The sequence below is a fragment of the Ostrea edulis genome, chromosome 4, assembly GCF_947568905.1.
Source record: "Ostrea edulis chromosome 4, xbOstEdul1.1, whole genome shotgun sequence".
Lineage (NCBI taxonomy): Eukaryota > Metazoa > Mollusca > Bivalvia > Ostreida > Ostreidae > Ostrea > Ostrea edulis.
Window position 1 is genome coordinate 56866201 of NC_079167.1, and position 25000 is coordinate 56891200.

General features: G+C 34.9%; 3 protein-coding genes across 20 annotated transcripts in view; 1 reads left to right on the top strand and 2 right to left on the bottom strand.

Moving 5' to 3' along the window:
* LOC125668078 (microtubule-associated protein RP/EB family member 1-like) overlaps nucleotides 1-14720 on the bottom strand; it is a 28432-nt gene extending 13712 nt beyond the window's left edge. For 8 of the 17 annotated variants that reach the window (XM_048901844.2, XM_048901842.2, XM_056163095.1 and 5 more), the window contains exons 1-2: nucleotides 14479-14633; nucleotides 404-537 (exon numbers count right to left, since the gene is read on the bottom strand). In XM_048901844.2, the coding sequence (XP_048757801.1) occupies nucleotides 404-524 (121 nt within the window). In that variant the 5' untranslated portion in view covers nucleotides 525-537; nucleotides 14479-14633. Of the gene's footprint in view, nucleotides 1-403; nucleotides 538-14478 lie in introns of all 17 variants that reach the window. The other 9 variants (XM_056163100.1, XM_056163096.1, XM_056163103.1 and 6 more) reach the window with 7 other exon arrangements.
* Nucleotides 14706-22840, top strand: LOC125668080 (proteasome subunit beta type-2-like). Its single transcript, XM_048901845.2, has 6 exons — nucleotides 14706-14907; nucleotides 16451-16573; nucleotides 16866-16936; nucleotides 17462-17624; nucleotides 18067-18116; nucleotides 22609-22840. The coding sequence occupies exons 1-6, from the start codon at nucleotides 14817-14819 to the stop codon at nucleotides 22735-22737; spliced, it is 627 nt and encodes a 208-aa protein (XP_048757802.1). The 5' UTR covers nucleotides 14706-14816; the 3' UTR covers nucleotides 22738-22840.
* A 559-nt stretch (nucleotides 22841-23399) lies between these two features.
* The window catches only part of LOC125668077 (RNA 3'-terminal phosphate cyclase-like protein), a 14401-nt gene continuing 12800 nt past the window's right edge, over nucleotides 23400-25000 (bottom strand). Inside the window, exons 8-9 of one of the 2 annotated variants that reach the window (XM_048901837.2) lie at nucleotides 24867-24970; nucleotides 23400-23591 (exon numbers count right to left, since the gene is read on the bottom strand). In XM_048901837.2, the coding sequence (XP_048757794.1) occupies nucleotides 23429-23591; nucleotides 24867-24970 (267 nt within the window). In that variant the 3' untranslated portion in view covers nucleotides 23400-23428. Of the gene's footprint in view, nucleotides 23592-24866 lie in introns of both variants that reach the window. The other variant, XR_007367443.2, reaches the window with a different exon arrangement.

The window sequence follows — 25000 nt, forward strand, 5'->3', positions numbered from 1 at the left end:
AAACATCGAGCACTTTTACACTCCTGCATAAGCTGTGAGAAAGGACAATTTAGGAGAAACATGCAATCTACATACAATTTCTTCTTGAAATTCATGAAAATCTAATGACCCCTATCACTAACCCCTACTTTACTCTTATGAATATATGGAATAATCTTTCAAATGTTGGATCCTGTGGTTAGGGGTCAGTATATCTAGGAGTGCAATAACAATGAAGACTATCAATTTTTAAAGGTTTGCATTTTATCATTTGGGTCAAGAAATGTGGCTGTGTCAGTGGAATAAGCCTGTGTGACAAATCAAGTGTAAGGAGACACATGATATACACATGATGTGAAGGAAGTCACACGACATATAAATATAGTTTAAGGAGCTACAGATCATCATCTAAAAACAAACCAACCTGAACAGAGTTCTTCAATTTTGCCATAACTTGTGCTGATGCTGTCATTAACCCATGCGAGGATGTCATGGCGACTAAGGTTGTCTGCCTGGTTGTTGGTGCTGTAAACATTCACTGCCATGGAGCGGTCTGTTCTGCAAAGAAAACTCGCACAAATATTACAGCCGTTTCACTAGAGGGTAAACTTTCAAAGATGAATACTTTAATATGATAAAGTAAACTGGTTTAATAAAAAAAAATAAAATAAAATAAATAAATGAATAAAAGAATTAATCTAGATGATTTCAAGTCTACAAAGATTCTGAATGAAAGCAAAACTTGCAAAATGAGTTCCCCCCCCCCCCCCCCCCCCGACATTGACAATCTTTCATCATTATTCTAACAATAGTCATGGCTGCTTGTATTCTCACCATACTAAATTGGTGCACATGTGTATCTGCCAAATAACAAATTGGTGCACATGTGTATCTGCCAAATAACATGTCTGACATAATGAAGACAGATAAGTACAGTACATCCATAGAAAATAGTGTATCATACAATTTGTTTTTTCTGTTCTTTTTGTTACCCATATGTTAAAATATTGAGTATTCCCATGAACATTTCAACATTGATGTGATACACCTTTAAAAATGGTTAAATGTGATCATGGTTGAGCAGGAAGACAAACTTAACAGTGAAAACACCAGCAAGATAATCTGATATGTTCGCATTTACTGTCTCTATATCTAGAGTATACAAATCGAAAATAAACTACTTGGACAAGTAAGACAGAGGAAATGGACAAAAAACATCCCAATATATAATGCATGTTTCAAGTACCTTCAGCAGAGTTGGCAAAAAATCATAAATATCTACCAGACATTGTCCTGTAAATTAGGGATAATTTAGAAAATCTACCAGACAAGTTCAAATTTTTATCAGACAGAATAATAAACCCTGAGATTTTGGTTCATCTTCTTTTATTTTCAAGCAATGACTGCATCAGTTCAAAACATCAATTTGTTTTTAACAGCTCTCTAATTTTGACCACACCGGATAAAACTTTCTCACAAATTTTTGTTGTAGTTTGATATTCATCCTAGGGCCAGAGTTTTTTTTTATTTTCTGTTTAATGGGAAATGCCGACCTGATTTTTTTTAAATACCGAAAGAAAAAAAATTGTAGAAAAAAAAAATTGTAAAATTTACTTTTATTTTTTAAATCCCTGCCGAACGTCTATCTTGTCATGTTTTCAAATGAAAATCGGGATCGTTATACACAATAAGAATCATATAAACGCTTGTTGATAATTGAATTCTTTAAAACTGAATTAGAGCGTCTTACTGATTACAACTATTTACCATTGATGAAAACTAGTTTAACGACGTTTCCGCGGGAATATGGAGGATCACATGTACATCAGAACCAATGTTAAATGCATCGACGCAGCAGTTTGCCGCAGCAAAATTGTGAAGGCACGTTTAAATGACATTGTTGGGCATGTCATTTCGGATCTCTTAGAAGAATCAGACAAAAATATCTCCCCAAAATATCTCGGATCGAGAGTGAAAACACTGACATAAATCCTCAAACACCTGTCAGCATGTTTAAAGATTTTGGGTAAGCCATTGAATAGTTATATAGTCATACACTTTATTCTATGAAATCAAATTGTTAAAAGCATATTGTGATAATTCACGCACATTGATACTGATTAACATTTCCATGGTAACATTGAATGGGTATTGGTGTAGACTCGTACTCAGATTTTGTTTGAAGGTTTAGGATTAACACAATTTAGATACCAATCCATGTCTGCATGAGTGATAAATTCAAGTCTGGCCAGGATTCCAACAGTAACACAGCTGCCCAGGGGAAGAATATATTCGACGTATTGAAAGCCGCTACTAGAAGTTACACACATAAGTTTATATAGCTTCCTACTTCATTTGATTTTATTAACGTTTTATTTTCTAATAGGGTCAACACAGATTTTTGATGCAATCAGTGTGGAGACTCAGATGTGACCAATTGTGAAGAATTCAGGAGACTTCAAGAAGTTTTGCTATTGTTCGTCCCATATGCCAAGCATGTCTGCTTGCAGGAAAAATAAATTTCCACACGGAATGCCAAGAAGCGAAGAAACTGATTTAATACTCTGTCAGTTAATATATACTGAATCCAAATAAATGCTTAACATTTTTTATTGTGTGGATTTCTATTATTTAACATTTTATTTAAAAAAAAGGAGATACCCCTTTTCCAATTTTATTTCTTTATCGACTCGTCTCAACACTTTTGGAACTTATTTTTTTATTTTCATTTCACTCCCTTGACTCCATTTTTTAATTTGCTCATAGGTGCTTGTGGATATGATCTGACATATACCCCAGAATACCCCCCCCTATAAAAATGCACCAATAAACATAAAATTTACCATTTTTAGCATCCGAAAATTCAAAAATAGGGCACCGTTAAACTGGTACATGATACGCCCGTATACACAATTGACCCAGAAATCAGAAAAAGTAAGAAAGGATTAACTACAAAAAGATTTCGTCGGACTTGCAATTAACAATGTATTTTGCATTAAATAAATCTAAGTCCAAGGGCCCTAACTCCTTCAAAAATAGTGGGACAGCATTCCCTTGCAATATGCACATCTCCATATTGTGATCTTTCTTTGTACCAAGTGTCATCATAATCCTCCAAAGGGTTTAGGAGTTGCTTAGACAAAGTATTTTGAAGAGAAAAAATTAAGACCAAGGACCACAACTCCTTTAAAAACCATTGGACAGCATTCCCCTTGCAATATGCACAGCTCCACATTTTGATCTTTCTTTGTACCAAGTTTCATCAAAATCCCTCAAAGGGTCTAGGAGGAATTGCGAAAACAATGTACTTGCATAAAATAAATCCAAGTCCAAAGGCCCTAACTCCTTCAAAAATAGTGATGCAGCATTCCCCTTGTAATATGCACATCTCCATATTATTGCGATCTTTCTTTGTACCAAGTTTCATCAAAATCTCCCAAAGGGTTTAGGAGGAGTTGCAAAGACAAAGTATTGTGAATAGAAAAAAAATTAAGTCCAAGGGCCACAACTCCTTTAAACAAGAGGCCCATGGGCCACATCGCTCACCTGAGTCACCTTGGCCCATATCTGAAGACTTTCCATATATATTTGCATGTAAAACCTTAGTCCCTATTATGGCCCAAACTACCCTTTGCAAACTTGAATCTACACTATGTCAGAAAGCTTTCATGTAAATGTCAACTTCTTTGGCCCAATGGTTCTTGAGAAGAAGATTTTTAAAGCTTTTTCCTATATTTGTATGTAAAACTTTGAACCCCCCCCCCCCCCCACACTTGTGGCCCCATCCTACCCCCGGGGGCCGTGATTTGAACAAACTTGAATCTGCACTATGTCAGAAAGTTTTCTTGTAAATATCAGCTTTTCTGACTCAGTGGTTATTGAGAAAAAGATTTTAACTATATATTTGTATGTAAAACTTTGATCCCCCTTGTGGCCCCATCCTACCCCCGGGGGCCATAATTTGAACAAACTTGAATCTGCATTATGTCAGAAAGTTTTCATGTAAAAATCAGCTTTTCTGGCTCAGTGGTTCTTGAGAAGAAGATTTTTCCTATATATTTGTATGTAAAACTTTGATCCCCTATTGTGGCCCCATCCAACCCCCAGAGCCCATGATTTGAACAAACTTGAATCTGCAATATGTCAGGAAGCTTTCAGGTAAATTTCAGCTCTTCTGGCCCAGTGGTTCTTGAGAAGAAGATTTTTAAATGACCCCACCCTATTTTTGCATTTTTGTGATTATCTCCCCTTTGAAAGGGACATGGCCCTTCATTTGAACAAACTTGAAAGCCCTTCACCCAAGGATGCTTTTGGCCATGTTTGGTAGAAATTGGCCCAGTGGTTCTGGAGAAGAAGTTGAAAATGTGAAAAGTTTAACAGACAGACGGACAGACAGACGACGGACAAAAAGAGATCAGAAAAGCTCACTTGAACCTTCGGTTCAGGAGAGCTAAAAACATCGGACAGCATTCCCCTTGCAGTACGCAATTCCACATTGTGATCTTTCCTTGTACCAAGTTTCATCAAAATCCCCCAAAGGGTTTAGAAAGAGTTGCGAAGACAAATTTAAAGGGATAGATTGACGGACAGAAGCGATACATGTCTTTTATCTTCTTTTTATATGCAGGCATATTATCCTATACAGCAGTGCTCCAAGTCGCATCTGCTATCAGGTCGCAAAATGGCGACCTAAAAATATTTCTGGTCGCCATTTTAAAATTTCTAGTCGCCATGTTCAAAATTTCTTCTCGCCATAGTAAAAGATTTTGTAAATATAAGACTTACAAGGATTTTTTTAAAAATATGAATTTCTTTCAAGTAACAAATCAACAACCATGTATACATTTTTTTTGTTTTATTTTTAAACTGAATAGAAATGTACTGTGAAACATGCTGTATGCTAACAAGTCAAGTATTTACTCTGGCAAAAGTTGTATTGCATCGGGCCATCCTGTATATTGTACAGTACGCTTCTGGGGAAGAAAACCCAGCGTTCCACACAAGGATTTGCTTTAAAGTTATCAATAAGTGAGCCTTCACTGCTTATCATGTTATGCGAATAAGAACTACTAGTTTTGATGGATCTTTTGCTGAACAATTAGTACCAGCATCAATAAGAACACTACATCCCGAGTTTGATTGTCTTTGAAAATTAACAGCAACAGTTGCCCCGCTCGACTTACTGCTAATAATGCAGTCACGGACAACGACATGTCTCTTACTGTTACCGTGAATAGTCACACTTCCACGTTTGAAAGATGTACACTCGATCGTGGCGAAATAGGACAATGGATGTTCAGAAATGGTGGACGTTGCTGGCTAATTGGCCTCACAAATTCTGCAAAACATTTTGCCATCACGAAAATTCCCTCCACCATTTCAGGACTGGGGTTCATCCTTTACTTTTGCATTTCTCTTTAGACACTGCTACACCATCTTTTGATGCAGAACTTTCCCTGTGTGATTCTTGAATTTCTTTGTTACATGTACTAGGCCAAGGCTTCTGTTTTTTACTATTGATAAATCCAAAGTGCTCTAAACCTCGTTTTCCCGCCATCTTGATTGTTTTGACCGAGACTGAAAAATATTTATTTAGACTTCCGATCCCGATTCTAAAATTTTACTGGTTGCCCAAATTTTCTACACTCGCGAAAATGCGACTTAATTATAATCTCTAGTTGCAAAATTGATTTTCTGGTCACAAATGCGACCGTTTTACTCGCAACTTGGAGCACTGTACAGGATAATATGCCTGCGTATAAAAAGAAGATAAAAGACATGTTTGTGAAACAGATGCCTCTGAATGGCAACAAAGTAATCATGGTACCCAAAATCGGTCTTGTCAAAAAGGAATACACATGTGAAATATATGAAAGCCCTATCATTAACCATTCAAAAGTTATGTCCTAAGTTAAAGTTTTTCAAATTTAAAGTAGATGAAACTCAAATGTGAAGGTCATGAGGAGGTAAAAAATGTTGATACCAAAAGAAAGGTCTTGTCATAAGGAATGCACATGAGAATATGAAAGGCCTAGAACTGTTCAAAAGTTATGACCAAGATTAAAGTTTTTCGCAGGTGTTTGACGATTGATAATAATGATGTCAATGTGGGTAGTTAGTGGCACCGATGAAAATGACTTTGTTAAATGAAAGTAGAGACGAGTTAAAATTTTCAGTCACTTGGAGCTATTACGGACTTCATTTTATGAATTGGGGTAAGAAATTCATTTTAGAAATGATATTTTATGCTGTACATTCTATTTGATAGCTTGTTGCAATGCTCAAACACTCTGTGTAGTCGTATAGTGTCAGGGCCCAGCTAAAAGTCAACCAAAAAATAATAGGCATTTTTCCGAGTTCATTTCTGCATATCTTGGGAAGTATACGGAATTTCGGGATGAACTTTGGTAGTAATGTAGATTGATTATGTATGAATAAATTAAAATACAAAGTAGAATTTTATATCAATTAATTTATTGTTTTTACATCGGCTAACTTGGATACCCTATATTTAGAGTTCTATACCTTTACTCTTTATATAGTAAATTCGACCCCAAGCGATACAATTGCTTGTGGGCCAAGGTTAAAGCTTTTGCAGACAGACCAAAACTATATGCCCACAAATCTCCGATTACAGGGCTTAAAGAAGTTTTTACAATATTACACCAATTTATTCAAATTAGTCTTTTTAATTGAATGAAAATTAAGCTTACTGACCACGTATTCTGTCTTTCAAATCCTGATTTCTTAAAACATGAAGACGAGCTTTTCTCCATAAGTGCACAGCTCTGTTGCTTTGTTCAAGCTGTCTCTGCTTGATCTGTTGCTCTTTTTGTTTGTATCGAGTAACGGGATCTACTCCACTATGGTAGTAGGACATATTTATTAAAAATGAAATCAGTCCTCCCTACTCCCAATGTATATGATAAAGTGACTTAGCCTAACTGACCTTCGAGATAAGATAACGATTTCAAATATGTGCATGATAAACATACTACGTGCCAATACATGGAATAGTTTATGTATAAGTCATGCATGTTGCTCAATAAAAGAATTTGCATCTTCAACTATATTGTATTCATGATAATAAATGTCAACTAAAATACTTTTTAATTGACATTTAACAATAAACAATAGGCCCATGGACAACAATGCTCACCAGAACCAACCTGTTCATTTAATTTACTCAAAAGCTGGCTAATGAACCTACATTGTCCCAAGGTTTGTATTACTTTCAGAGACTCTAATTATTATATTGCTGTTGGAAAGATTTCTACAGAAATCTTTAGGTCTGCAATATATACCATTCCAGTTATTGTTTAAGAAATCTTTATTCATCATATACATGTAGTAAAATAAGTAAGATATAACATATAAGAGTGTATATTATAAGAGTGTATATCTTTAACCCCCTACCATGAACATGCACTGCTTCCATGATCAATGAAGAAAATTGAACAGTGATTTTTCAACATTTTTCAAAAGGGTTCAGTGGCTTTCGAATTGAGAAAACTTGTCACCATTTTGATGAAATTGGGAAAAGCTAGTCATTATTGCAGTCTTCGACGTTAGCCGGTGGCCCGATGCCAGTAAAATCGGGATCGGGCTTCTAAAAATATTTAACCCATGAGTCCGGCGGTCCTGTAAATGTTTTATTGTATGTGTTGTATATATTACAAATAAAACGTGAGATTGACTCAAGACTTTCGCATCGATCATTTTTCAACCATGCTGCCTTTTCTAAAGTATAGGGAGGCACGGGCACTAGAAGTTAATGTAAATATATAGTTTGTGCATGTATAAAAAATACATGCACATACTATATATTTACATTAACTTCCAGTGCCCATGTAGGGAGGGGGGGTCGTCCGTGAAATTCAAAACCTCACAAGCATATTTAGCAATCACAACCATCAGATCCAAATAAAGAAAAACGGTTGCACAAGCCAAGGAGAAAAGAGAACGAAAATTCATGCCCCATTGGACCAAGGGTGGGCCTTTGCTAAGATTTAATTCTTGAGAAAACAAAATGTTTTGTACGTGATGATTACAAAACAAAGCAGATTCTGAACAGGAGCTGCTGATGTCATCTGCGAGATTAATATTTTGAAAAATAAGATATGTAATCCTTTTAATGTCAGTTGTATATTTTCCTACAGTAGAACATACATGTATCTATAGTGTAGAATCAGCATACACCTTGCAAATGACAAGTGATCAAATTAGATAAAATATTTTGGGCCATTAAAATATTGTTCGGGCTTGCAAAATTATTATACTGGGAGGCCCAAAGGGTGCTTCACAAAGTTTTTTGTGAAGACTGTTATTGTAAATATGCTAAATATATCATATCAAACAAGAAATCAAACACAAATTGATGTCATTCTTCTATAATTTTAAATTTCTCACTTTCTTTTCTTTAAGCTTTTAAAATTTCCGACTATTCATTATAAATCATCTAGAATTGATGTGTCTTTGTCATGCTGTACATAAACTATTCACATTGAACTTATTTTTTTTAACAAATATGTTTTCCCAGTTTTTAGTATTAGGAAAAGTGCAGGTTAAATTGGGAAAAAATTGGTAATTTTGGTAGGGGAAAGGGCCGATATTCGGACCTAAAATGGGTCTTAAAAAATCACTGTTGAATCTACACTAAATAAGGACATGCACTTCCAAATCAATACGATAAGGATATTTCAAATTTATACATCACTAAGTAAAACTTTAAAGCCCCTAATGTGGTCCCACCCTGCTCCCAGAAGTAATATTTTGAACAAAATTCAATCTACTAATTCACAATTTTCCTCCAAATTTTGTTTTTCACTTTAAATGATCAAAATCTACATTCTAATAGGCTTAGAAGGTTTCAAAATTTTTTTTTAAGTTATTCGTGACAGAAGCTCATTATAGAGAATTTATTATTTGTTTTGAAAACAAAGATTGAGGTGTGTTATTGTTTACGGGGTTTTCGAAATAAATGGATATTGATTTAAGTTTATTATATATATCACATCCCATGCAGGGATTTATCTAGGTTGTTTTTACTACCAGTAAAAGGCACCTTTCCCCTTTGGCAACAAATGGATATTTCCCCTTCCACAGATAAAAAAGTTCCCTTCATTTGTAGAAACTTTACAAAATGGTATGAGAATTTTCAACAAAAAGCATTTTTATGTATTTTTAGTCATTTTCTATAATTGTCAGACTTACAAGATAGATAAAATGAGCAATTAATCAATTAATATATGACTGTAATAATCTGTGGATATCATATTCCAAGGATGTCCCCCATCCCCTGGAAGCTCACGACTGCATTATAAAAAATTCCCCTTAAATATAAAATGGGTAGTAACATCTAAATGCTGGACAAAGCCCTGCCATGTATACTTTAGGTAAATTGTGTCATTTAAAATTGTGATTGTACAAAATGAAAATGCTATAAAATTTCAATGGTTTGTTTGTTTACATAAAAAGACTCGAGTCTTTGTTTGCATAACACAGAATCAAAGCTAAAATATTGCTCTTATCCTTGCATTCAGATGGTCCAAATTTTGGTTGACAATATTAAATGAGCTATATTTTGAAGTTTTAACATCAAAGATGAAAAATGTTTCTTTCGAAAAATGTGAACCAGTCCCTTTAAAGGACACATCTCATGTTTTCAAAGTATACAATATTACATGCATTTTGTTTTCTTTATGCTTATAGTAATTAATTCTAATAGTTCGTTCGCAGAAATTTTGCGATATTTAACCACAATACAGACTTAAATCTAAGCCCCGATTTCAAAAAGTCGAGTTAATTAGGTAGGTAGTCACGTGGTACAGTGACGTCACATGCGCCCTTCGGATTGTGAAAGTACTGCGAGATATTATTAAAAACTCAACTTTTAGGGGCCTAATTAATTTACCATGGGCAACATTTAAATCGATGTTGATAAATTGTCCGAGTTTTATATGTGTTCGCCACCAGTGCACACATATAACGATGTAAATACATAAATATAGCGAGTAAAGCGTGTATGAAATCGGCAAAATTGTGAGTAAATAATGTTTATATGGGCCGCTGTCTACAAACTGTTTGGGGATGTTATTCCTTTATACATCTGTAATTGGCGCTGTTTTTCTAAAATAAACAGTGTAATCATTATTTATCTTTGGATTAGACAAATTATGATACGTTAAATTGTTGACAACTAGGCCCTATGCCAAGCTATTGTCACGCGTGCATTTCGGAAAGAAAGAAAAAGACAACACACACACAAATCAATAAAAATATTCAAATTTAAAGTGGTAATCACATTATTTTATTTTGATAAAGCAATCTTATTACTATTTTTGAATTGTGATCTGCACGTCTTTAGGAAGTACGAAGTGAGAGCACGGCGTTATAGCCTACTGACGCACTCAAGATGCTACGAGTTCAATAAAGAAATAATTTTATAATTCAATTTAAAGTTAGGAAATACAATATTCTATTATTTGTATAATTAAAAGTTCAATTATTTTGTATCTTTATTTTTTGTCATTGTAAATCTACCAGTTGGTAGAAGTTACATTGTACCGTCGATATATGTTGTTATAAGGTGAAGGTCAGTTGATCCGAGTGTGTATTGAATTTGAAGAACAAAACAGAATGTATGCTATAGGCCTACCAGTGCTTATAGCTTCGATATATCCATTTTCTCGCAGTTTATCAGGGTCTCTGTCCAAGCGATGTTTGAAAAGGTGACCGGGTGTGTTTTTTAAGGTAAAGTTCTTGCTCCAACAAAAAAATTTTCCACGTCTTTTTTCTCGTACCTTCCTTCGAAAAATTGAAAAATACTCAGTCTAAATCCTTTCTACCAACAACTAGTACACCCGAGCACGGCACAAAACATCTTAATGCATTATTATTTACAAGCCGTTAACGTGACAATTGGTTTTTTGTCGATTAAATCTAATCTGTTTATGAAATGGCTAATAGATGTTTTCAAACCCGAGGGCGCATATGACGTCACATAAAATGGCGCGTAAACTAGCGAAAGAAAATATGCATATCGCAAGATTTGAATTTCATCGCTTTCAAACTCGAAAACTACGCAAAATATTTCATTTAAAACACATTTAAAGTAGTTTTAGGCATAAAAAGAGTTAATTTTGCTGAAAAAATGAAAAAGTTTAGAAACATGCGTTGTGTCCTTTAAGTGAGGATGCTTGCATATCTAATGGATAAATTGTTACCTTCATGTTCTGAAGAGATATTAACATTTTCAATCTATATTTCTAATGTTAACTCCAAGCATCTCCTGTGACGCTGCAAATTTAATCTTATTAACGCAATGGGAATTTCTTCAAAATATTTTTAAGACAATTTGTCTGGTCAAACCATTATTCATGCATCTTGGCATATACTTGGTAAAAAGCTTCCTAGGTTTTCATACTCATTCAAATTAACTGTGCTAATATCAGATAAGTTTACATTCATATCATATTATTCATATTTACCATGCGGTGGCCGAGAGGTTAGAGCATTCGCCCCCGCATGCGGAAGGCCGGGGTTCAAATCCGGGCCGTGACAGACCAAAGTCGTTAAAACAGGTAGTGACAGTTCCATCACCAAACACTCGGCATAAGGTGTGAATGTCACGGGTCCTCAGAGACCTTAAAAACATGTCCAGCGTCACAGTAGGTGTGGCACGCTAAAGAACCCTCACTGCTCAATGGCCGTAAGCGCCGAGCGTAGGCCTAAATTTGAAGCCCTTCACCGGTCTTGTATGAGTGAATAAAGTGCACCACCACGGCACATGATACGCCCGTCACATATTGTTAACAGTATAGATTGTACCCATTAAAACATATTTTTTAATATCACAGTGATCTTAAAGTAGGATGCGACACACCTTCTACCTAAGATGCATTAGTTGACCAATTTTGGTGATTCTAGGTCTAATAGTTTTCAAGTTATGAGCCGGACAAGTTTTTGCCATATATGGCCATATCTTCTTAATGAAAAGTCACAGTGACCTGGTTTTAATGTGCGACACATCTTCTACCCAAGATGTATCTACAGACAAAGTTTGATGATTCTAGACCTTATAGTATTTAAGTTACGGGTCGGACACGAAAAAGCTAACAGGTGGACGGACAGATGGATATCTTCTTACTGAAAAGTCACAGTGACCTGGTTTTAATGTGCGACACACCTTCTACCCAAGATGTATCTACAGACAAAGTTTGATGATTCTAGGCCTTGTAGTATTTAAGTTACGGGTCGGACACGAAAAAGCTAACAGACGGACGGACAGACAGATATCTTCTTAATGAAAAGTCACAGTGACCTGGTTTTAATGTGCAACACACCTTCTACCCAAGATGTATCTACAGACAAAGTTTGATGATTCTAGGCCTTGTAGTATTTAAGTTACGGGTCGGACACGAAAAAGCTAACAGACGGACGGACAGATATCTTCTTAATGAAAAGTCACAGTGACCTGGTTTTAATGTGCGACACACCTTCTACCCAAGATGTATCTACAGACAAAGTTTGATGATTCTAGGCCTTGTAGTATTTAAGTTACGGGTCGGACACGAAAAAGCTAACAGACGGACGGACAGATATCTTCTTAATGAAAAGTCACAGTGACCTGGTTTTAATGTGCAACACACCTTCTACCCAAGATGTATCTACAGACAAAGTTTGATGATTCTAGGCCTTGTAGTATTTAAGTTACGGGTCGGACACGAAAAAGCTAACAGACGGACGGACAGATATCTTCTTAATGAAAAGTCACAGTGACCTGGTTTTAATGTGCGACACACCTTCTACCCAAGATGTATCTACAGACAAAGTTTGATGATTCTAGGCCTTGTAGTATTTAAGTTACGGGTCGGACACGAAAAAGCTAACAGATGGACGGACAGACGGACGGACATGAACGCCATACCATAATATGTCCCGTCTTAAGACGGGCGAATAAAAATTGTATGAGTGAAAAATTCTCGAGCAAGATGTTAAGCAAGATACAATCAATCAATCAATCAATCATATTTACCACTGTTGAAGGCAAAAATAAGACTGACCGTATTGAAAAGTATTTTTCAATAGAAGAACTTTTCAATATAACAAGTATTGCAATAAAGACAGTAACGATATACTACACATATTTGATACAGATTTTACTCAATTTAATTAAAATCAGACTTCTTAGATCCACCATAATAATTGCATTTGATAATACCATATTTTAGTGTACTTATTCTGTCAGTAAAGATTTTTTTCGTACTGTATACAAGATTATAATTTATTTTCTCAAATATATCCAAAAGAAACATTTAAATATGGGAAAGGATTTGTATCTACAACACATATTCTTGATAATGGGGTTGTGTACACTGGGATTCAAAAATTGCATTACATTATTCTTTGAATACCTACTTTAACCATTCACATGTTAATAGTTAATACTAATATATTCTAATAACCGTAACAGTTTGGACAAATCTACTGTACTGATGAAATGTTGATCAGACGTGCAGATCATGTTATCTACCAATGAAACCTGGGTGTGTGACGGTGTTAACTTTACCACGATTAACATATTAAATCCTGGTTTTGCAAATAAATTAAGTATTCTTTGTAACACAACCATGTTACAGATTCATAAAGTTCACTCAAAAAAAAAATTCTAAATATTTTTCAAAGGAACAATTTTCCAACCTTTTCCAAAGTCTTTGAAGACTTATCCCAGATTAAGAAAGCTATTAAGTAAAACCAACAGGTTAATTGAAACATTTGCATTCTTGTGTAACAAAGTCGTAAATTGTCTCGAAACTTTTGTCCACAGACTATGTATAAAAAGAGATGCCATGTTGAATTAATTTCACCAAATGACAACAGCAAAGACCCAAACAGAAAAAAAGAAGAAAAATAGAGACAGAAAAAGCAGTGTAATAGTCTGATTTAGTTCTTTGGCATGTACATTTTTTAATAGGTTTGATGTGTACACAAATTGTTTGAAAAATACCCATGTTATCCTCTAATATTAGCAGAAAAATTGGCATTACAATAAATTGTTCATTACCAAAGGCCTGTATGCTAAAGTAATGAATTGGTCGCCTTCTGAAAATTACTATCCTCCGAAAATTAGAGGCCGCCTAGGCTTGTGATTAAGATTTACTACAAAACACTTTTCCGGCATATGTATGGCAGACATATATGCATATGGCAGGCGCAGGGTTGTTTGTATATCACTGACGAAATTAATGTTATAAATATTGAAAGCAAAATTCTTATGGTAAACGTTATAGAACAACTCAAGTCAGTGAATTTCATTTGTCTGGTGAGTGTTGACTTAATAGAAAAAACATCGTAAAAGCACACTGCAGAGATTATTCGGGTCATACTAGTTTGAATGAAAAGAAGAGATAGGCGGCTCTGAATTATTCATGGATTAAATATATATCATATGACATGCTATAATGAATGAAAATTAGCAAAATACATGTAAAAACGTACCGTTTCTTTTATAAACTCCAAAACGTTCTGGTACGTTCTGAACTTCTGTCTTCTGAAACAATGTCTGTCTGTGAGTCGCCCGGCGCAATTCGTAGTTCGGTTATTTTCGGGTGTTTCCGTAAAATAAAAACAAACGAAATATAAGAAAATATAGTGCCCATATTTTTTATCTATTACATATCTTTACATATCATGCTAACATGATATTCTATAATCGACATAACACAAAACTAATGAATTTTGAAAGAAATGAAGGGTAGATAACTCTAATGTTTCACCGGAAACACATTGGCCAGTTTTGCTTTTTCATTGGAGATAGATCAGCATCATAGAAAAACATGGAGTTTTTGATAGGTATTCAAGGAAAAGACTTTGTCTTAATGGCATCAGACACTTCTTCAGCAAGGAGTATACTTTCAATGAAGCAAGGTACATCATGAATAACCGTATCGTTTTAACATTTTCAACTACATATCTGTATAGTATACACTATACAGCACTATTGTCAACAGTACAAGAATTTTCCAAGATTAATTAGATTTTATATATCTTTATAGCATATCAAACAATTTAGATATTTGACAAATCTCTGTGACAGATGTTTTGGCCATGCAGTAAAACTGATTTTGAAAAAGACTAAAATCAGTATTTCCACAGGCCTCTGAATTTCTATCAATAAGCTGTTATATGATTGATCAGAGTGATATATATACAGTGATTGGGAAGGCCAAAGTGGCTGATGGGACTATGGCCCCATGGTTCAAGTTCCCAATGGGCCATTTTCAGATTTAATGGGCCATCAACATATTTTGAATGACCATTTTTTTTTAAAAATAAATAGCAAATGTGCAGTGGAACATTATTGTTTTTATTGAAACTCTCAACCATGACCACGATCTTTTCCACCGCTCTTGAAAATGTTTCTACTTTGTTTCAATGTCCCCTTCTCAACGGTATCATTGCTTTTTTCGGCATTGGTATTTGAAGACGGTTTCTCTCTTTTTTTTTTCATTTCTTTTTTTTTTCACTTTCTGTCGATTCTATATCTGTCCTGCCAGACTTCCGAAGCTTAAACGCTAAAGTATAAGCATGAGAAGACGTGATGAGATGTGATGTAAGAGGAAATAGTTTATTGCTTATCTATTTTGATTTGTATTGCTGCAACCAATGAGATTCGGTGTATCAGAATACATAGGAATTAAAAATGAAAGTACAAAAAATAGTAAGTCGTACTCAATTCATTCTAGAGAAAAGAAAACGTAAGTTACAATCGATAATGAATGCGCACTTTGGCGCATGGATTAGATCACTTAATGCGCCAATTTTCACCTGAATGGGACTATGGCGCAGGGCGCATGGCCTTCCCAATCACTGTATATATACCCCCTCTATATATAAATATGTATTTATATGGTATTTCACTTGTCTTCAGAAGATTTCTAGACTAGAGACACCAAATCAGATTGTAAGAATTAGTCATTACTAAATTGCACATTTAGAAAACATATTTCCCTTTACTTGGTCAAGTCACTGTTTTCTCAATATAACGTTAGTTCATTGGATTTCTCGAAAATATCTCAAACTTAAGTTTGAGTTTTCTTTTATTTGAGCAGTGAAAATTTGCGGAAAATCTCAAACTTAATACAAAGTCCAAGTTTCGACTTAAGTTTCTTTCGAGAAATCCAGGCCAGATGTCCAGGGTAACATTTACATATAAGATTGATAATCATATTTTCACCATGTTTTATGGTTGATCGTGCTTTGTTCCTCTCTCCATATGATGTACCATAATAATTAGGGGGGGGGGGGGCAGTAAATTTTGCTGTGGGTCAGTAAATTAAGATATTCCAATGGTCTTACTGGCCAGCAAGTTTAGAATGGTTTTGTGGAGATTTGCAATAAGGTTTATGACTCTTCCATGTACCATATTATTGTTGTGATCATTATTCTATTTACTTTTAACCTGTTTCAGACACCGACAAAATGCACAGAATGACAGATAATCTTGTGATGCTGGTTAGTGGAGAATCAGGAGACACTGTACAGTTTGCAGAATTCATTTCTAAGAATATTCAACTCTACAAGATGAGAAATGGTTTGTTGTTTTAATATAGGTGGAGGGGGCTTGCATTTGTTATGAATTTCATTGCAAGGACTGTCATGTACAGCTTTCATCCTTTAAGTTATATAAATTTTCATGATGCAATATTTGGTTGTAAATTTATATTGAAAATAGCTAAATAAATGATATGCTATTTTATAATAGCATTTTAAAATGAATCAAGAGTTTGGGCTGTTCTTGATAAGAATACAAAACAGTTGCCATAATCACATATCATGACTGTCAGTTAATATGAATATGTTGAATTTTATTATTTTTTATGCAGGATACGATTTATCACCAACAGCTGCAGCCAACTTCACACGAAAAAATTTGGCAGATTATCTTAGAAGTCGGGTAAACAATTTAGTGCATTCATACATTACTGTCTCGAACAAGTGACACACTAGAAACTTTGATATTTCTGTGGTAGCCAGCCAACAACAGAAAAGCAGATACTTTCAAACTGTGAATATTGCTTTGTTCGAAGCATATTTATTACATTTTAGTACATTAAAACCTCATCCTAGTCAGGGATGCCACAACAAGGTTTTACATGAGAAAATGTACATGTATAGGAATTTTTCTTAAAAAATTCAAGAATGCAGTTTGTCAAATTAATATGCAGGTATTATCTAATGTAGACATATGTGTTTGTTCAAAACATGACTTGGGGACCAGAGTAGAGAAGTTTTAAATATGAAATATTGCAGAAAAATTTTGTAGAGCCACAAGGACACAGTTTGTCAAATTTATGAACAAGCAATAATTCGTTTTTCCAAAACCAGGGTGTGGCCATAATGGGGGTTTAAAGATTGACATAGAAAAATGTAACTTCAGGTGAGTGATGTGGCCCATGGACTTCTTGTTTGATTTTTGTAGACTCCATACATGGTAAACCTCCTCATGGCAGGATTCGACAAAAATGAGGGACCTTCTCTCTACTTTATGGACTACTTGGCCTCAATGAACAAATGTCCCTTTGCTGCTCATGGTTATGGAGCCTTTTTCTCCCTCGCTATATTGGACAGATATTACACAGAAGGTCAGTGACAGTCATTTTCCAGCACATTTTATGTACAAATTCCCGTTTCAGTTTGTCTGTTGGTAGGTAGGCACTTTTACCTGAATTGGTATTAAACAATATTTTAACACTTACAAAATTGTTTTATTAATGAATTCACAGTTAAAATTGAGCGAGTTCTCATCAGTCATCAAAGTTGAAGTGACAAAACCCAAGTTTTTCCCCTTATTTACATTACCAACTTCTACATGCATGTTTATTACTGGAATTTATGGAGTAAATCGATTTCCCAATTTGGGGGCAATGTAGCAGTTAATAAAAATTATTAACATATTAAACTGTTAATCAAATTAAGTTACATCTATGATCCATGTAAGATGAAAATGTTGAGTGTCATTTCATATTACTGGTATGTTTGTAAGGATATTTTGTATTCTGATGGTTATTTTTACATCTTTTGTAGACATAACAAGAGCAAGAGCACTAGAGCTACTAAACATGTGTATAGAGGAGGTAAGTAGTTCTTATTTATAAACACATATCTATCCCATAATGCATAAATCTGATACAGCTTGGATCTAGTCCAGGCCTGGATTTCTCAAAAAGAACTTTATATGTCGAAACTTGGACTTAAGTTGAGATTTTACTCAAATTTTGACTGCTCAAATAGAAGGAAACTCCAACTTGAGTTTGACATTTTTTTCGAGAAATTCAAGCCAGGAGGTTGATGTCTAAATTGTGGAGATTTGGGGTCATTTTATGGAGATTTTTCATGGACATTTTCTCGACACATGAAACTGTTAACCCAAATGTTTTGTTTTTAAATTGAAAACAAGAATTTTTTTTACTTTATTCAAGATTTATTTACATGGCAATTGTTTCCATTCAAGATGATGTACATGTATATACACCTTTATTGGTTTCCTACCGACGAAGTTGAAGGGGACTTTAGGTTTGCACTCCGTCCATCCGTCTGTCCGTCCGTCAGTCCAGCAAATCAGTTTGCTGCACTTTTTAGCTCACCTGAGCTGAAAGCTCAAGTGAGCTTTTCTGATCGCCTGTCGTCCATCCGACTGTCTGTAAACTGTGTACATTTTCGACTTCTTCTCTACCAAACTTCACAAAAATGCAAAAATAGGGTGGGGTCATATAAAAATCTTCTCAAGAACCACTGGGCCAGAAGAGCTGAAATTTACATGAAAGCTTCCTGACATAGTGCAGATTCAAGTTTGTTATAATCATGGCCCCAGGGGGTAGGATGGGGCCACAATAGGGGATAAAAATTTTGCATACAAATATATAGGGAAAATCATTAAAAATGTACTGAAAAATCACTGGGCCAAAAAAGTTTGTTTACATGAAAGCTTCCTTACATAGTGCAGATTCAAGTTTGTAAAAATCATGGAGTAGGTTGGGGCCACAATAGGGATCAAAGTTTTATATGCGAATATATAGGAAAAATCTTTAAATGACCCACGTGAGCGATGTGGCCCATGGGCCTTTTGTTTCTCTGTTCTTGCAGATATTATTTCATATTTATTATATTGCTTTGCCATAACAAGTTACAGATCAAGTTTGAATTTCGCCTTGTTCTGTCTATTTTTCACCAAATTATGGCCCTTGGACTTAGAAAAAATACCATAAATTATCAGTTTTTCAAACTTTTTTTGTTGTACTTCTCTACAACCGCACATGTTTAAGATAAAATAAATGCATAATGATGTCGAGCAGGAAGGCCTCTACCAAAATGATGAATTTAATAATCCCCAGGGTAGGTTCTGACCCCCAGGGTGAGGCCAAACTTGCTACATAGCGTTTATGTGTAAAACATTTAAATAACATCTTCTTTAGTACTATTGTTACTAAATTAAAACTAAATGGATATTTAGAAAGAACAGGTAGTCTTTTACCAAATTGTAAATTTGATGACCCCAGGGGTTGGGGTTTTGGTATCAGGGCGAGGCCAAAATGTCTGACCAAATTGTAAAATCTATTGATCAATCCAGCAGGTAATTGAAAACTCAACTGGTCTTTTGTAATTCACTGAAAAACTAAATGGATATTTAGAAAGAGCAGGTAGTCCTTTACCAAAATTATGAATTTGATAATCCCAGGGGTAAGGGTTTTGATATCAGGTTGGGAACAAAATGGTCAGTTTAAGTTATTAAATGTGTGAGCAATGGAACATTTTCAAAGATGTATGGTCTGAATTTCGATAATTTTTTCCACCTTGTTAAACTGCTGGTAAATCATCGCACATATGTATTTATGAGGCTGTATGACATGTCATACATTATTTCACCTGTTTGAATCAGAATTACTTGATTTCAAATCAGTGTTTACTAACAACTGTCACTTGGCCATTTCAAGTGACAGACAGTCTGAGTCATGTGTGCAGTTCAAACTTTCAGATCATCGGTGGTCTTATCTGTGTAAAGCTGTGTATTTTGTTACAACAGTACCGTGCCATAAGTTTATTAGAAATAAAAATATCAAATACCTCTTAATAACTTGTTTTACGCTCTTTCAGCTTTAAAATTAGACAGTTGCGTCTGAGTTGATACATCATGTTGGGATTCCCCTGATGCGCATGGGGCTATTTATAGAATAACTTTAAACACTAATTAATCTGCTTGAAAGTAATTCAGGGCTTGAAATTAACATATGCCCATCAGTCTGTGACTGGTTAAAAGTCTGGTGGACTGACTCACATTTATTTTAGTCAATCAGATGGGACTGGTCAATTTTTTAAAACATCATTTTGGAAAACATACTAATGGAATCTTAAACACACATTTGGCATTCCTCTGTAGATATCAGATGAACCAGATTAGTAAATATAAATCTCACATTTAAAGTGTTACAATAATGTCTGAGGCATATCAAGTTAAATTCAGTTATTTTATTTTAATAACCATCTCCACAAGTCAAGATCGCACTAGTGCGAGGTAACGAATCAATAACTCTTGACTTGTGAAGATGTTTAATAACATGAACGAAATATTTTTAATTACATATGTATTTCTGAAAAACTCTGGTAAATTTTTCTACAGATTGGTTGAAATTATACCTTATCAGTCTGGCTGGATTGGTGAAATAAAAAGTTAGTTTCAAGTCCTGTAATTATGTACAAAAATAATACATGAACATCGGATCATACAGCTTTTAACTTCTTCTTGATAACAACTATTGTAATTCTTTTTGAATTTGGTATGAAGCATGATTGGGACAAGGGGGACATAAATTGTAAATTTCAGGACTCCTGCACCCCTGGAGCCTGAGGGGCAGGACAAAAATTGACCAATTTTCAAAAATCTTCTTCTCTACAACCACACATGTGTAAGAAAAACTAAATGCATCATGATGTAGAGTAAGAAAGCCTCTACAAAACTGTAAATTTTATGATCCAGGGGTTAGAGGTTCTGACCCCAGGGTGGGGCCAAAACTTAATTTATAAAGTATATATGTGGAAAACATTCTTGATACTAAATTGAAACTAAATAGATATTTAAAAGGAGCAAGTCAATCTTTACCAAAGTTATAAATTTCATGATCCCAGGTAGTAACAGTTTTGGTTCTAGGGTGGTGCCAAAATTATTACAGTGATTATTGTCTTAATCATATGAAAGACTTCTTTATGTTTGGTGATATGGTATAAAAAGTAAGTGCATATTTAGGAAAAGCAGGAAAAGATGTACCAAAATTATGAATTTTGCACACTTAGGGTTTTGACTTTAGGATAGGTCCAAATTTGTCTTATTGTGTTAATGTTACATATATTATGTAAAGCTTTTCATCAGTATCGGTGCTTTCGAGGGAATTTAAGTTTTATGAACACATCTTGTTTTATACTGTTGCTAAACATTAGAATTTAGCTTAGATATGCAGCAGAAGATTTCATAGCCCTTGACACTAGTGATACTTTTAACTAATAATCAGGTGACCAATAAGACCTGTGGGTCCCTTGATTTTTGTTGTGCTTACAGATATTCATTTGATATATGGTACATTGCTTTGCCATAACAAGTTACAGATCAAGTTTGAATTTTTCCTGGTCTAGTATTTGTACCAGAATAGTAGTTGGTTTCCAACCATTCCTATCTTGGTTCCCCAATTTTCTCCTTTTACCATAAACCTACATAATGACTTTGAATATTGTTGTGGTCCAGTAATTTTTGTGACAGGTAGGGGACCATGTATTGCCATGCAATACTCCCAGAAGGCTTGTTTATCATCAATTTAAAACAAGTGTATGTATGTTAGTATATTTTCAATCATCACATTATGGTGGTTAAATTCACATAATTATTTGAAGGAGGTATGATAGAAAGGAGAAGGCAGATCTAGGCATGTACAAAATGCTAAAACTTATTCCTTAGAAAATGCATGCAGAACAATTATGTACTATTTTAGGCTAATCATCATAGCAGTGTACTTATCAAATGATGGCCACTGATCAGCTGGTCATCAATGTGCATCTAACCGTCAAGCAAAATACCTGGCATGTTTCCTTGATGACATTTTTTTTATATCATTTTTTAAATTTTGGCCTTTGTGAGGGAATCCAGTAGTTTTCGACTCCCAGTGGGAGACATTTTTTTAATGCTCAATTTCGGGAGTCTCCTGGCTGGTTTAGGGGATATCACATTTATGAGTATGACTTTTAGGGTGTCTTAGTAGCACACTCACTTCTTATGTTTGAGGCAAGATTTTGTTATCGGATGTGGTTGTATGTGGGAGAGGCCTCTGCCTTCCTCCCAACCAAAAACCTTCCCTCATGCCAATGTCTGTGCAAAACCACATTGGAAATATAAGCTCTCACAGTAAGGACTCCTTTAAAGATACGCTATCAAGCTTTCTTGGGTTATCCTGGTGTTTACCACATGTCCTGAAGAAAGAGTTCAATTTTTGTGATAATCAGTTTAAAGGCATTCATAGATGCCTATTTATGACAACTTGTGTTTTACTGAAGCACTACATTTTTCATTATTTTACTTTCTTTCAGATTAAAAGACGATTCATCATTAATCTCCCGGCATTCAGAGTCCGAGTTGTTGACAAGGATGGAATACACGAGTTACCAACAATTAAGCCACAGTTGTCTATTGCAAGTGTTCCAAGTGAATCCTTATAGTAAAATAGTCGTACAAAACACTGAGTGAATCATACTGAATGTCCATCATTCTGTCATTTGTTTGTTATATGACTCAAGTAACATTAAAATCTGTTTATGGATATATATGCATTTTTCATAGAAATGGGTCAGTTGATGTAGTTTAAGTGTCAGTGGCACTACTCGATATGTGTCATTTGTTAAGACATTTGAAATTATTTGTCTTGAATGTTGAATACCAGCTGACTAAGAAGTTGACTGGAGACTCAACTTGAAAGTGTAGATCTGAAATATTGGTAGAAAGTCAGAGTACATAGCTTTACACTACAGACATTTTACTTTGTGCCAGTTGTTGTAGATTTATCAAAAAGGATTGAATGAAGCTGTTATATATGCTTCACAAGTTATGGGTATTTAACATGAAATCCAGAACAGATTTACAAGGAAGTCTAATAAAGAGTACTGGTATATAAAAGTACATTTTCTTTTTTGCACCAAATGATAAAGCATAAAAATGTTTGTGTATATACATGTATTAATCTTTGTACATGGAATACAATGTGTGTAATTCTCTGAGCTTCATTGTTATGAGACACCGGATCATCTCAAAAGTTATAAACCCATACTAAGATCAACAAAACACAGGTGAACAGATCTGTAAACACAATGATAATAATGTACCATCAAACTAAATAACAATTTATTGCACAAATCAACTAACAGCTTTGCTGACATTTGAGTAGCCCACTCCCACACAAGTCATTACAAGTTTTTCACCTCCTGTTCTCAATTCCTCATCTTCCTCAGGAACCTGTTGGGGTTCAACCTTAAAGATCACTTCAAAAAAATCGTAGATGTGCCTCAGAAACTGTATCCTGCAAGTGTTAAAAATGTATATACTGTAAGTATGTGCACTGGTACTGCATTTAAGATTGACCTGCAAAAATCTACTTGACTGATTCAAAACCATTTGTCATCTGCAACATTTGTGTGTATTTTGATCAAAATTCATGCATTCAGTAAGAAGCTATGATGAAGTGCTATTATAAGTAATGTTTCTTAAAAACCTTGACCTTTGAGATATGACATTGAGTAACCCTCATCCAAAACCTTAATCAGAGTTCTTGAAAAGTGTCGGTAATGTCGGATTATCCGATAAAAGTAGTAAATGTCCGACACAAGTTACTTAATTATCGGCCCTGATGGCCGATAAAATATCGGGATCGAAGTCCGTTTTTTACCGGGAAAAATGGCGGCCATGTGGCCCATAAATTTTCAAACCGATGCTAAATCCGGCAAGACATTGAAACATAAACGTGAGGAATCTGTTGTGAGAACTACGAGGAGAAAAGAAACCGGGAATCTGGGAGACAATGGCTTTTGTTTGATGCGGTTTTACCTATTGCTAGGTGACACCATCTGCTCCAAGTCGCGAGACCAACTACACCCGGGCCAAAGTAATTTAAACGATTGCAGAAGAAGATGAGAAAGAAGTTGAGAGGAATAGACAGGATAGAGAGAAACGTGGAGGGTGAGAGAGAAGTGGAGGATGGGACAGAAGTGGAGGATGAGAGAGAAATGGAGCAAAAAAGTGACTCGGTGAATTGAGGAAGATTCAGAATATGAGGAAGATGCGAAAGGGTATGAAAGGAGAATTTATGAACGTATAGCTGAGATGGAGATTGAATACATGTACAATAACACATGTAGTTGATTATAAATAAAATTTATAAAAACCTCAAAAGCAATGCATTTTTTTCTGGACTGACAAAATTTTGTTTGGGCTGACACTATTTCTAACAGTATCGGACCAAATGTCTGACACTTCAAAAGAAATTTCAAGAACTCTGTTAATAGTCTAAATCCTTTGAACAGTTTTAGTGCTATTAGTAATGCTTTCTGAATGATCTTGAGCATTGAGATATGTGTAAAGTTTGATCAAAATCCACTGAACAATTAAATGAAAGATGTCATATTAGACTGGTCCATTCTTCCCTGAATTTTATTGGATGCAGGGCTTTAACTACAATCGAGAGACAGAAGAAATATAATTTCATACACATCACTACAGTCTGGTATGAGATACAATAGGAAACCTGAACAATTCATTGTGGACATTTTGACAGGTGAAGCTTTCAGGGCACACTTACGTGTAAGATGTCAGTGGTCCAGTCTGAACTTTGGAGACGTCTTGTTGACCCAGTACCATAAATAATGCTGTCATACTCTGATTGATGGAATCTACGCAACCTCCCTGAAAATACCCCAAAATGTACCATACATG

Excerpts from the sequence above, each read along its gene's own strand:
- LOC125668080 (XM_048901845.2), top strand. The coding sequence starts at position 14,817 with ATGGAGTTTTTGATAGGTATTCAAGGAAAAGACTTTGTCTTAATGGCA. Across the intron at positions 14,908-16,450 it reads TATACTTTCAATGAAGCAAG|ACACCGACAAAATGCACAGA; the intron begins GTACATCATGAA and ends AACCTGTTTCAG. Across the intron at positions 16,574-16,865 it reads ACTCTACAAGATGAGAAATG|GATACGATTTATCACCAACA; the intron begins GTTTGTTGTTTT and ends TTTTTTATGCAG.